The following is a 14,129-nucleotide window of genomic DNA, read 5'->3' as shown; positions in this document are numbered from 1 at the left end:
AATGAAATAATGCCACTGCAGCAACATAGAGAATATTAAGTCAGATGGAGAAACACAAATATTATGTGATATCACTTATATATGGAATCTAAAAAATTATATAATGAATGTATATACCAAACAGAAACAGACTCACAGACATAGGAAACAAACTTATGTTTACCAAAGGGGAAACGGAGAGGGGGAGGGATAAATTAGGAGTATGGAATTAGTAGATATAAACTACTATATGTAAAATAGAAAAGCAACAAGGATTTACTGTAAAGCACAGGGAACTATATTCAATATCATGTAATAACCTACACTGGAAAATAATCTGAAATATATATATAACTGAATCACTTTGCTATACAACTGAAACTAACAAAATATTGTAAATCAACTGTAATTCAACAAAAAAATTAATTACAAAATCAAACAACCCAAGTAGAAAATGGGCATAAGACATGAAGAGACATTTCACTGAAAAAGATAACACATGTGGCAAATGAGCATGTGAAAATATGTTTAAGATCGTTAGCCAACTAAAAAAAATGTTAGCCAATAAATTAGGGAAATGTAATTTAAAACCATAATGAGGTGTCACTACACACCTATCAGAAAGGCTAAAATAAAAAGTAGTGACAACACCAAATCCTGGCGAGGATGCACAGAAATTAGATCACTCCTACACTGCTGGTAGAAATATAACATGGTATAGCTAATCTGGAAAATTGACAGTTTCTCAAAAAAAACTAAACATGCAACCACCATGACTGAGCAACTGCACCCCTAGGCGTTTATCCCAGAAAACTGAAGACTTAACGATCACACAAAACCCTGCCCATGAACGTCTGCAGTAGCTTTATTTGTCATAGCCCCGAACTGCAAACCACCCAGATGTTCTGCAACAGGTGACTGGTTAAACAAATGAGTACGTTCATACCAAAGAATGATAATACTCGGCAATAAGTGAGTAGGGAGTGAACTGCTGATACAAGCAGTAAGCCAGATGGCTCTGCAGAGAATCACGCTGCGTGGAAAAGTCAATCCTGAAAGATTACGCACTGCGTGAGGCCATTTACAGAACACTCCTGAAACAAAGGAATTACAGAAATGATGAACAGATCAGTGGTTGCCCGGGGCTAAGGAGGTGGGGGGAGCAGGGAGGAAGAGTATGTGTCTCCAAAAGGGCACAGGAGAGATCTTTGTGCTGATAGAAGTGATCTGTGTCAGTAGCCGGGGCAGCATCAGTATCCTGGTTGTGATGTCATGACAGTTCTGCAGTGTGACCACTGGGGAAAACAGAGTAAAGGGCACATGAGATCTCTGTTCTTAAAACTTCCTGTGAATCCATGATGATCTCAGAAAGTTTTACAAAAATTAGAAGAATAGGTGATGTTATCAGACAATGACTGTAAGTTTACTACACACATTCAAACAGAAAGGATTACCAAAGGATGTGCTTCAAGGGGGAAACGGTACCCAGAAGGAAGGAGCAGCAGGTGAGGCACCAGGCTGTGCATCCTGGTATTTTTCTGTCTGGAAATATCTGAGCTTGGCTGACACAAATAAAACCAAGCACCCCAGTGGGCAATCACATTCCCCGTAGGTGACAAGGATCCAACTTTATGAAGAGGTTCAGTTAAACTCCTCCTGCTGATGAGGGAATTTGGATTTCACAGCCCTCCTTGGAACCGAGAGCCAGGAGACGGATCTACAAAACCTGACGTTCTCTCCTCGGGGTGTGAGGCTCGCTGGTTTTTTACAGCAGTGAGGCTCTCACACACCACGCCCACATCTGTGATTCCGGTACAAAATGCACCAGTTATACTGACTTATTTTGTTTTTAAAATCTGTGGGATTTTTTCTTTCTTTTTCTCTTTCCTTTCTTGAAGTTGAAATGACATACACATTGCACATCATGTATATATGTCACGTGTACAGTGCTTAACAGCTACAAAAAGTCTTCAGAGGAGCAGGTACACAGTCATACGACAGAGCAATGAATGGAGGGCTGTGCAAGATACATTGCTAGGTTGTATAAGATAGTTTAAGTATGAACTACTTAAACAATTGTGTCTACTTTAATTGGTTTTGATGTTGTTTCATTATAGCGGATGTTAATTTGCTCAAAATCACCAAGAAATTTTTTGCAACCAAATTATGATAATTACATTCACCTGACGAGGGTGTCCTCGGAAGGAATGCAGCTTCAGGGCGGGGGAAAGAGCATATCCCCAAATAGAAAATCTAAACCAGCTACACGCTACTACGCTATTTTTCATTCTGCATGAGAAATGTTAAATGAGACAAAAGAAATGGTATCAAATAATTAGAAATCAGTCTTGGGCAAAAGTCAGCCATTCAGGAATACAGACAAAAAATATAGGTCTGGAAAAAATGGCTTCCATTGAAATAGGTAACACAAAGCCGAAGCATTAACTCCAGGGGAGAAACCTCATTTGAAACTTACTGACTTGTTTTCACACTCATTTCAAGCCACGCTGAGTTTCCCAGACCCCAGCTGAGTGGTGGCATGTGCTAAAGTCAGACTGAGCTCCAGCCACAACGACAACCGCCGACAGTGGGAACCCGGCCAGAAAGTGCGTTGAAGAGCACAGTATGTTTGCTCAACAACTGACAGTCAGCGATGACCTTCAGCCTTGAGGGAAGCTCAGTCCGAGGGAGTACACCAGATGACCTTTGCCTTTGTAGCTTCTCCCACAAGATTCCCAAAGGTCAGAGAAGGAGCAAAGGCAGATGGCCTTGACTGCAGGATTCATTCCACGCAGTTCACTTCCTGGCAGAAACGGTGCAGGGACAGTGGAGCCATCTGAGAAGGTTCCTTGGTTTCTGGCTTAGGGAAGCAGCTCCTTCGTGACACTGCTAACTGAGATAAGAAATACTGAGGGTTCTGAGGACATGTCCATTTTGTGACAAGATACTGAGCGCAGATCCAGAGAGATGAAAGATCAAACACCTGTGACCCACGGGGGAGATCGGGAAGCAGTTCCTATAAGGGCTGGCTGTGAAGAGCGGTTAAGTTACAGAGGCTGCAAAGGCCTTGGCTGCACCCATTGGCGCCCCGAGTACAACCAGGTCCACGCGAGGGGGGCCGAGAGCGGTCAGCCCAAGAGCTGAGGAAGTGACACGCCGCAGGTAAAAAGCACTGCCGACTCTCAGCAGGACCCTGGCTGTGATGGAAGGAGATGGGGCCGGAACGGAGGGTGTGGTGCGGACGGCCAGCAGACAGGAAGGTACCAGCAGAAAAAGAAAGGGATGCTTGGGGACAGGAGTTTCTGAGACTTGAGAGATGAGGTCTGAGGCGGAAGGTAGACCTTAGTCTCAGAAACGAAGAGAGACCTCCTTTCTCATACTGAGCGGGACCCCGAGGGGTCCTCCCTGGTACAGATCGTTCTGTGTTCCCTGTTTCCTGTTTGTAGGAAATAGGCTTCATTCCGCCTCCTTCATCTTCCCTGAGTTCCGAAGGGCAGACTCAAACAGGAGCTAATCTGGGAAGGGAGGGAGTGCAGAGACAGGGGAGGAGCAGTGCAGCCTTGGGGCAAGGTCCAGGTCCTCCTTAAGGCCCCACCCCTCTCTGGCCCCCAACCCCTGCTTCTTGTTTCTGGCTGGGCAGAATCTTTGGAGATGGTTTTTTGGAGAGGGCAGGGGAGACACTGGGTCCACCAGATTGCCAGCATGCTGATGCAAAGTAACTTTCTTTTTTGTTACCAAGGCTGCTGTCCCCAGGATTATACCCCTACCCCTCCTTTGAATAGAAACCAATTACTCTTATCTAAGTCTCAGGAAGCTGCTGCAAAGAGAAGAAACAAGAACTGGTTAGAACCAACTGAGCCCAAGATGGCAGAGGATCTGACTTCCAGTGGAGCCTCAAGCACACTGCAGTGTATGAGCTGCTAAACGACACACCCACCAGCGCCATGACAGCAACAGGAAAAGCCCATACAAGCATGGAAGACAGGGCAATTGGCTCCATCACACCCAGAAGGAAGACATGAGGACAGAAGCCTCCCATGAAAGTCCACATGGCCCAGCCTGGAGCTGTCTCGACGGGCCATCTCGGCTGCCGGCTCCCCGCTCCAGCGCTTTCCTCTTCCCTGCTCCAACGTTTTCTTTCCTTTTCCTCTTCTGAAGCAATAAAGCAGTCATTCACTTTGTCCCTCTGCCTCTGCTGTGAGCCCTTTCACATCTGGCGGCAAGGACCCACACTTTGGTGGGCCTCTTCCTAATTTCAGGGTCCTTGTATCCGCTATCATTTCTTCTGAGACAACAGGAAAAGGGTTAAGGTTAAGCCTGGAGGTAAATACAGGTTGGAGAAGGGGAGGGGAGGAAGGGGCATGTCCTGGAGGTGAGACAAAAGGCTTGAAGAGATTAGTGAAAGTATAAAACAGCAGACATGGAGAAAAAGTGAGATGGCCAGGATAGGAAAAAGGACTGCTAAGTATTACTGTGTGCCGCAGAGACCAGGAATCCACAGCGACCGCCATCTAAAGGGAGCTTTGTCTGCACAGCGGCAGGCAAGGCGGGCGGCTGGGAGGCCGGGGTCAGGATCTGCAGAGCGTGTGCAGCTGAAGGAGGAGGAAGAGGTGGACGGAGAGGCGGCGGGTGTCACACCCGGAGAGGGAGCAGCTCATGGCCTGAAAAGGGGAGTGGGGGGCTCTTGTGGGGACAACATGGTGCCAAGTACTTAGTGTGGATTATTCTAACTTCCCCCTCTACCGAGAGATTAGCATTGTAATTCAGGCCAACACACCAATGGTTTCTCAATAAGGGAAGATTTCCAGGTACAACGGAAACAGAATAATAGGTAAATATCAGAAGACTCTTACTCAGAGATACTGATCTGAAAGCTCCTTTAGTCACATGAAATAACCCTGCTCAACGAGGGAAAATTAACTTTATTACTCAATAATGCATACCGGAAGAAATACAGAGATGGGTCACTTTTAGCTCATGCTTTCACAGTTGTGAACAATTAAAGGAACTGGTTTTAATATCAATTTTACCAATAACGTTTGATCAGTCAACATCTAGACTAAGGTCTCTGCATTTTAATATTAAAAGGGAATCCAAAATAAGGGCTTCGTTCTCATACAGGTAGAGCATCCTAGTTTACGTACATACTCATGACAAAACTACTCAAGGTGCTAACTTATGAAAAGTGGGGAAAGAGCAATGGTCACCAAATAACCAGCTTCCATTTTCCCTCCAAAGCAGCATCGCGGTCAAAGCGGTTCTGTGAATGGCAGTCTTCAAAGCACCCAATATTTTTTATCAGATTCACAAGACAGTAAGAGCTAAGATCAAATGCAAGTATACTGTGTCTGCAAGATAACAAGAGAGATTTTGATCTTTCCGAGAAGACGAGGGACTCTAACCGGTACGTGCCCGAGGCGGAGAGCCCGCAGCTGTGCCGCGCTGACCGCGTCCTCGCTGCAGGAGGGGGTGAGGAGGACCGCCGAAGTCCGTCACCTACTCCAGGAAGACCACCAGCTGGTGCTGACACGTTCAAACCGCAGTGCGGCCGACATTTTTGGAGACTAGAGGAGATGTTATTGCAGAAGTTGTCTGCCCAACAGCCATTCTCCCAAGAGGCCTAAGTATCTAGGGGGACATGACCCCCGGCGCTCCGGGACAGGTGCTGGTTACTGTAAACCAATTATGGTCATTCCCAGCCCCCTCCTCCCTGGATCAGAAAGAAACACAGGATCGGCCTAATCAGTGCGAGGCATTCCTCCGGCCCGTAACTGCCCCAGGGCGGGCATCTGACCTAACACGGCCCGAACAGACGGGGAGGGAGGACTTTATTTCATAAACAAGGAAGGGCACCCAGCTGACAAACAGTAGCTGTTTTATGACTCGGAGAGGGTGAGGGATGAGGCTAATGCTGCCAGAGGAGAGAGGCGGGAAGACCTCAGGTCCCTGCTGGCACAGCTGAGCTTCTGCACCAACGAGCCCTGGAACCTCGTCTACAGCTATCCCCTACGGTGGGCGGAATTAAAAAAAAACTGGGGGGTCAGAGGTAATTAGGTTTACTTACTCATTCATTTTTGGAGAGGGTACTGGGGATTGAAGCCAGGACCTTGTGCATGCCTAGCACACGCTCACCACTGAGCTCTGCCCTCCCCCACAGCATTTGAGTTGGGTTTCCTGTCACCTGCAGCTGGAAACCCTCCACCTGATAAAATGACCGCAAGAACTAACCATGTAGTATCTATCAAACAGAAATCTCCTTGAAGCATAATTTTAAAAATATTTTATTTTTGGTCACATAGAGTCAGTTTATAGTCAGAAGGTGGTTTAGTAAACATGGATTTAGAACTAGAAGAGCTCATTCAACAAATATTTACTTAATAACTACCAATAACTACTGGGCATCTGAATGTTTGGTAAGCAGATTCAGGTTGCCTGATGTCTGCCCCCAGGGCAGGGCGCTCAGCTCCCCAAAGTGCCTGACGGGCACACTCGCCTCTGGGCTCTTGTACCCCCAGACCGACCAGCTTCCATCAACCAGCTCTCTCGGTAGGTACAGAGCTACATTCAACCAGGCAGCGGTCAAGGGCTGCAGCCCCCGGAGCGGAGCAAAGGCACCTCTGCCCTGCGCTGGGGGCTGGTCTCAGATGTGACTTCTCAGAGGGCTGTCCATTTTCATAAAGGACGCTCATGTGACCGCTTTAGTTCAGACAGCACAGTCTGTGGAGAGGTGTTCATTAGATTTGCATTTATATAACACACAATATAAAAAACTGTTCGACTTCTACCATAAAGACAAGAATTAAAGTACATCCTCAAGTTGGGTGTCCTTTTCATCCTGGCTTTTTGCTTCATATTCTGTAACTGAGAGGATAATACACCCCCTCCCAAGCAGAATCAGACCAAAGGCTTGCCCAGCACTCCCTGATGGCTGTAGTCAGGAACGGGTCGGGAAGCCACGTGAGCGGTCCCCTGCTTTCAAAGAGCTTGCGGTCTAGGCTTGAAAGAGATGTGCTTTGTCACAATCGGGAGTTGACTGAAGTGCAAAACAGATCTGCCAAGTCCCTGCAGCAAAGATGGGGTGTTTATTTTATGAGGACTCCTGTAATAACCAGTGTAAGCAAGTGAACTAAAGCCACAGTACTGTAACTGAGTGAGCACACCTTAGTAATAGTCTTAATTACATAATATTTTTAATTACAACAAAAGAGGGAGAGAGGCTGTGTTTTTAAGTTCCCAGTTTCTTTTCTGGAAGATTAAACATTCATATTTGAAAAATGATAAACCTCCCTCTAAAATATACCCTCTTTTTTATTTTCATTTTTTATTGAAGTACAGTCACTTACTGTGTGTCAGTTTCTGGTGTGCAGCACTATGTCCCAGTCTTGCATACACATACATATATTCGTTTTCATATTTTTTTTTTGTTAGGGAGTGGTAATTAGGTTTATTTATTTATTTATTTTTTTGGAGGATTGACTGGAGATTGAACCCAGGACCTTGTGCATGCTAAAGCAGACGTTCTACCATTTGAGCTATATCCTCCCCCACCTCATCCTCTTATTCATAATTTATTAGCACTTTATGAATAGTATCCTCCCCCATATCTAACTATCATCAGCTGCTTTTTAAGACTTCTTAAATGCCAGAAACACAGCCCATGAGAAAGAAAGTATTAAAAGACAAAGATTACTAAGTGTTGTCATACAAGCATTCACCAATCTGAGTCGAGGAGGGTTGCATTTGGCTGTGGCAGAATAACAAAGGATGAGTCCTCCACGTATCATATCGGCACTATCAGGGATTTATTTATATTGGCCAAATCTCTCTCAACATGAACTTACGTTTGCTTAGAAAGCTTAGCAGGGATTACAAGGGAAGGTGATTTGCAGACAGCGTTAATTTGACTGACGTGTTGCGTTGCAGTGAGCTACCCTTTACATCTGCCTTACTTTACCCAGCCTTTAAATGATAATACCCTGCACGTCATTCTAGCTTTTGATCCATATTCACAGCTGCAGAGAAGCAGAAGTCAAGTGTTCTTCAGACAAACGGAATTCAGTCTGTTCCCAAGATTAGGCTGGCAGAGAAAGCAGTGACGTCCAAAGGCAAGTTACAGGATGCAGAAGAGCCAAAGGTTTTCCCTCAAATTATTTTTACTGGCAAATATTCTAATGGAGTTATTAGAATGGGAAATAAACCCTAATTACATCAGTCTGACTAATCTCTAAAGGATGGTTTAAGAGAAGAAATGAGAGAAACAGCAGCAGCTCCCTTCTCACTCCAAAGAAATATTCAGAGTAAAGATACGATATCTCTTATATGTGGAATCTTTAAAAAAAAAATGACACAAATGAACCTATTTACAAACCAGAAACAGACTCACAGACGTAGAAAACAGACTACGGTTACCAAAGGGGAAAAGGGAGGGGAGAAGGCATAAATTGGGAGTTTGGGATTAACATACACATACTACTATACGTAAAATAGACAAACAACAAGGCCCTACCATATAGCACAGGGAACTGTAGTCAATATCTTGTAATAACCTATCATGGAAAAGAATCTGAGGGAGTATATATATGTGTATAATTGAATCACTTTGTTGTACATTTGAAACTAACGCAACATTGTAAATCAACTATACTTCACTAGAAAAGAGATCCTCTCTCAGGCAATGGGCACATGAGAACAACAGGAGATCAGAAAGCAGCAGTGGGTAATCAGCTAGGTTTGGGACATATATTAGGATACCCCTAGGCCATCCAAAACGAATAGTGAGGAAGCTGAAGACAAGATATTTATCTTGAGGAACTGACATGACTAACATATTTAGGAGACTTCAGAGAAAGGCAAGTGACAGGCAAGGACTGGAAGGCTTTGTAGTTCAAATGCTCAAGAGAAATGATCATAAACTTTTGATTTTCCAAAGAACAACGTTTTCCTAGTTCTATGGCATGGAGGCATTAATATAGTATAGTGTCTTTCTTGTTGTTGCTGTTGTTTTGTTGTTGTTTATTTGTTTTTGGAGGCGGAGGTAACTGGGTTTTGCTTATTTATTTAGAGGAGGGACTAGGGATTGAACCCAGGACCTTGTGTGTGCTGAGCATGTGCTCTACCACTGAGCTGTATCCTCCCCCCACGTATAGTGTCTTGAATGCAATCGTGGTCCCTGGAACAATAGCACCCACATGGCCTGGGAGCTGGTCGGGTGCGGAACCGACCGTGCTGAACCGGAATCTGCACGCCAGGGGGCTCGGGGCACAGTCACTGGAGAAGCACAGTTGTAGTGTTCCCCAAACTTTGGTCCTTGTTTCACCAATTTTCAATGAATGGGAAAAAAACGAGTACAATCATTTAAAACGACACATTCATTCAACCCAGAGAAATGTCCTTTATTCTGATACGGTATGCTTCCTTTGCTGATGTTTTTTACATGCCCTGTCCAAAGAAATTAAGTAATGGCACTTTAGGTGACTCCCTAACAGCAAGGTTTTTACACTTTACTGGAACCAGGTGACTCTGAAGATGTCATCTCCTTTGCCTGGAATACCCTCCTCACTCCACCTTGCCTTACCAAGCCTCCATTTCTCCCTGAATCATATTTTGACTACAGAAGCTTACACATTAGTTTCCTATGACTGCTGTAACGAAATACCACAAACCGGGTGGCTTAAAAAAGAAATTTATTGTCTCAACGGATCTAGGCTAGAAGTCCAAAGTCAAGGTGTCAGCAGGGCCATGTTCTCTGAAGACTCCAGGGAAGGACCCCTCCTTGCCTCTTCCTAGCTTCTGGCGGCTGTCAGTCATCCTTGGTGACCCCTGGCTTGCAGCTACATTACTTCAACCTCAGCCTGTCTTCACATTTCACTTTCCCTGCGTGTGTCTAAGTCCAAATATCTCTCATCTTATAAGGACCCCACTGAATGAGAGCTCACCCTAATCCAATATGACTTCATCTTAATGTGATTACATCTGTAAAGGCCCTATTTCCAAATAAGGTCACATCCACAGGTTACGTGGGGTTAGACCTGAATGTACCTTTTGGAGGACACAACTCAACCCCCAGCAGCCTACAGTGATACATTTTTAAAAGAAAATATCCTGATAGTTCTCAAAATGATGTGGTAAGCGCTATGATACTTTCAAAATAAAGCACAAAATAAAAATATTAAGAGTATATTGTAATCAAAGCTACAATTTGTGTTCTTACTTCATAAACTGCTGTCACTGTAGAAGGCATCGATTCCAATGGGCACAGAGATTTGTCTGAGATTTTTCCTCACTCTTCAACTGCCAGCATCTTCTACATCACTTATACTTTTTAGCTCTTTTCTGAACGTCCCTGCTTGCTATCACCTACTTGATTTGTTAGTTTTCTCTCTCACATCTTGTAATCACAAATTCTTTAGGGCCAATCTGTGATCTCCCAAGTCTCAGATGGCTGGAGCCCCTCGGGAAGCCCCAAGCCATTCTAACTGGCCGGGGCTTTGAGAAAGTTCTGAATCAAACAAGATTTGGGAAACACTGTTTCAGTTTAGGGATATTCGGACTGACGATTTTCAATCAGGAACCTATATGTTCAAGATTTCACTTTTTGTATTACAATATTATATAAAGTATTACATAACATACAGTATTCACATGGCTCACGGTTTCAGAGCAGCAAAATGTGGAACACTAATCAGTCAATGGAAGGTGAAATACTGCTTTAAATGCTGAAAAGCAGTGTTGATCCAGCACGTTACAGTACACTGTCAACATTGGTTCTTTATTTTTCATCATGTCCCTGTCAAGCTACAGAGACTCCTTTTCCGGAAGAGAGAACATAAGCACAGGGCACAAAGGAGTTTAAAGATTAGGCAAACATTCCTTCACCAGCTACTAACAGGCAAACGCCCAGGAGGAGGGAACTGGACTGTTTTACTTTGTGGAAACAATATTGTGCAAATATGTCAATGGTAAGTGAAGGTGACAGCTTAGGACTTGGTTTGGGGTGACTTATTTTGGGTTGGCACTTTCAAAGTACCACACTTGCTCTTTCTAAAACTAATTTTTTTTACTAATTCTGTTTAATTTCCTCTATTAGAGGAAAGGATTAAATTCAGTTAGTAAAAGGTAAAAATATATTTGGAAGGTATCATGAAATAAGCATACTAAAGGCCAAAGTCTGAGGAACAGAATTGAATCAGTCAATCCATGATGCTCCGTGAACTCCATCTGAAGTGGAGATGCCATATTGCATCAAGGCTATCGTTTCATATAAGACAAAAGAAACATAAAAGCTCTGTTTTCCAGTCCTTCTCACTAATTTAGAAACCCTACTTGGTTTCTTTCAAAAAATGGTGGGGGAGGAGGAGGTAAGTAGGTTTATCTGTTTATTTATCATTATTTTTGCTGGAGGGACTGGGGATTGAACCCAGGACCTCGTGCATGCTAAGTATGTGCCCTACCACTGAGCTCTACCTCCCCAGCCCCAAGGCTTGGTTTCTTACTTGAACTTTCCACCTCTCCTTGTGCTCCTGATCCGGGTCAGAGAAAAAAAAAAAAAAAAAAAAAAAGCATGGGGTAAGGAGCTATTGAAAATAAAGAAAAAGCAAAAGCAGAGTGAAAATCTGCTGGAGAAATGGGTTTTCTTTACAAAATCTGACTGTGGTCTCCACAGAGAGAGAGCACGTGGATGCAACCCGCTATAGCTTTAGCTCTGACAGCGCTGACCCTTACAGGCCAGGGACTTTTTGTAGGGTTTCCTAAGCGTTCCAGGAACAGGTGTCCTGTTCCCAGGGTCACCAAGAGGCAGGTACCAGACCCAGGAATGGCTGAAGGTGGAGCAAATGCGCCCCTCTGAGGAGAAGGACCCTCTCCCAGGGGCTGTGGGTCTAAACCACACTCCCCTTCCAAGAAAGGAACTCTGAACTCCTCAGGGCCTGGGCAGGTGCTGACTGGTTAATGCCTCCCCAGGCCAGGTCTGGGTCAGGTTTCTTTCCAACATACCTTCAGAGACCACATTCCTTCAGAACTCTGCCTGGGTTTTTAATCAGTCATTACTGTCGTAACTGGATTAACACTGTATCCCCCACCGGACTGTAAGCTCCCTGAGTCCATCCAGAGCAGTGCCTGTCGTATACCCCGACTTGTCAGAGCACCATGCCGGCCCAGAAAGCCATTCACACCTCTCTGTTGACCGGCAAGGAGCAGCACGCCAGGACAAACGGAGACATGACTGATCTGACAAGAAGTACACAGTTTTGAACTTGAGCCTCCCCTTGGGACTGGAAAAATCCAAATCAGACCTAATCAGAGACTGCACACATCTGAAAGGGTGATTCCAGACTGGCAAACACCTCCTCCACCCTGAGACAGAGCAGAGGTGTACTGTATTGTTTATTTTTTTTTTTTTACCATGTAGGACTAAAGCAAAAACAAAACACACAGTTTATGAATTGGGGAGGCTTTTTCGTTTATTCAAAAAAAAAAAATCTCTGTGGAGCACCTCCCGGTGTGGGTGCTACAGAGGAAGCAAAGGTTAAGCAGCCCGGGCTTTGCTTCCCAGGTGTTTATGATCTTAAAAAGCCATGTTTGAAAACAGCCATAATGCAACCTGGAAAGGTCTCCGGAGGAAGAAATGGGTTAAACCGCCTATCGATAACTGCTCGTCTGTAATCCCAGTGCAAAGAACAGAATTCCAAACTGCAACAGTCGAGGAGCACACTGAAATGCAGGCGTCGCCCTAAGTCCTTCACATCCCTCGCTGGGGACAATATCGCAGATGAAAGTCGAATTGGCTTCCCAAGCCCTGAGCTACTGAAATCAGACTAAGAAAGGAAAACCGTACGGGCGTAAAGAAAAATCAAGAGGAAACTTGGAGCAGCAGATCACGTACGCGGGCTACACAGAGCGCGGCCCGCGCCCCCCGCGCCCCGAGCCCCCCCGCCCCGCCCGCGCCCCGCGCCCCGATCCCCCGGCCCCGGCCCCCGCCCTCCCGCCCGCCCTCGTACCGTAGGTCTCGGACATGGCCGTCTGCGACATCTTGGGAGCGGCACCGCCTCTCGCCGGCGCACCGGCTGCAGCTGTGGCCGGGCTGGCGGCAGGGGAGGCCAGGGTCGTCCGCCGCGCCTCGGTGCGGAACGGCGAGGGGCAGGGGACCCGAGGAGGGAGGGGCCCGCGGTCGCCACGGCAACTGCCGGCCACCCAGCGGCTGCGGCCCTGCCGGACTGCCGGCTCCGCGCAGGCGCACGGCCGCCGCCCCCCCCCCCCGCCGGTCAGGACGCGGGGGAGGGGAGGGGGAGGAGGAGAGGAGGGGGCCCGAGGCCCGGCCCCCGCCGGTGGTCGCGCTTGCGCGCTGGGGCCGGGCGGGTCGGACCAGGGGGCGCAGGGACGCCCGAGCGGGCGCGCGAGGAGGGCGTGGCGGGATGCGGGCGGGTGCGGAGACCCGGGCGGGCGGAGGGGTGCGGCTGGCCCAGCCCGGGTTGCAGGGCCGGGGAGGGGCGGGCGGTCCAAAGGCTGGCGGGTGACGGAGGGCTGGGGCAGTGGGGTCCAGCTCTCGGGCAGAGGAGGCAAAGTGCCTGCACTGGGGAGGAAGACAGTCCTTTGCCAAGTTGGTCCGACTCAGTAAAGACTTGGTCGTCATTGTTTGGGGCTCTCAGCCAGGAAAGGACTCCTTTAAGCTGTAATGACCAACCCAGGAACGCGGTCAATGTGTAACCAGAAGGCAGTGGCCCCAGGTGTGCAGGCAGAGGCCAGCCCTGCGGGCGGGGAGGCAGGCTTACCTGCCGGGAGACTGAGCTTCCACCCTGAACCTGCCAGGCCCTCCGGTGGCGCGGAGCTGGTGCCTGGGGAAACCTGACAGAAGCCTGTAGACATCGGCCCCTCTGCCCCCCACCTTGGGGAAATGTGGCCAGTGGGCAGGAAGCATCTCTTGGCGTTCGGCTGCGGATGCATTTCTAAGGGTAGGAGTCATTGGTTGAATATTTTGACTTAAAGAGCGCAGCTGAATTCAGAATTTCCTGTTGCACTTGTGAAGATAAACGTTTACTGGGAAGAGAATTTTGGTAGGGATTTTGCTCCATTGGAACATGATCAGGGCAATGTGGTATCTTAAAAGACCCAACCTTGTTCAAAAGACATAGTGGAATACTAAAAATATGCCTTGG

The 14,129-nt window shown here is 46.8% G+C and overlaps 1 protein-coding gene across 1 annotated transcript in view; it reads right to left on the bottom strand.

Annotated features, from left to right (window-relative positions):
- Nucleotides 1-13,184, bottom strand: part of RAB4A (RAB4A, member RAS oncogene family) — a 43,044-nt gene extending 29,860 nt beyond the window's left edge. The window contains exon 1 of the mRNA XM_064487856.1: nt 12,975-13,184. Within this exon, the coding sequence (XP_064343926.1) occupies nt 12,975-13,005 (31 nt within the window). The 5' untranslated portion in view covers nt 13,006-13,184. The remainder of the gene's footprint in view (nt 1-12,974) is intronic.
- Between the last annotated feature and the right edge of the window lie 945 nt (nt 13,185-14,129).

Source organism: Camelus dromedarius, chromosome 8, assembly GCF_036321535.1.
Source record: "Camelus dromedarius isolate mCamDro1 chromosome 8, mCamDro1.pat, whole genome shotgun sequence".
NCBI classification, from domain to species: Eukaryota; Metazoa; Chordata; class Mammalia; order Artiodactyla; family Camelidae; genus Camelus; species Camelus dromedarius.
This window is presented reverse-complemented; position numbering and strand designations above follow the sequence as displayed.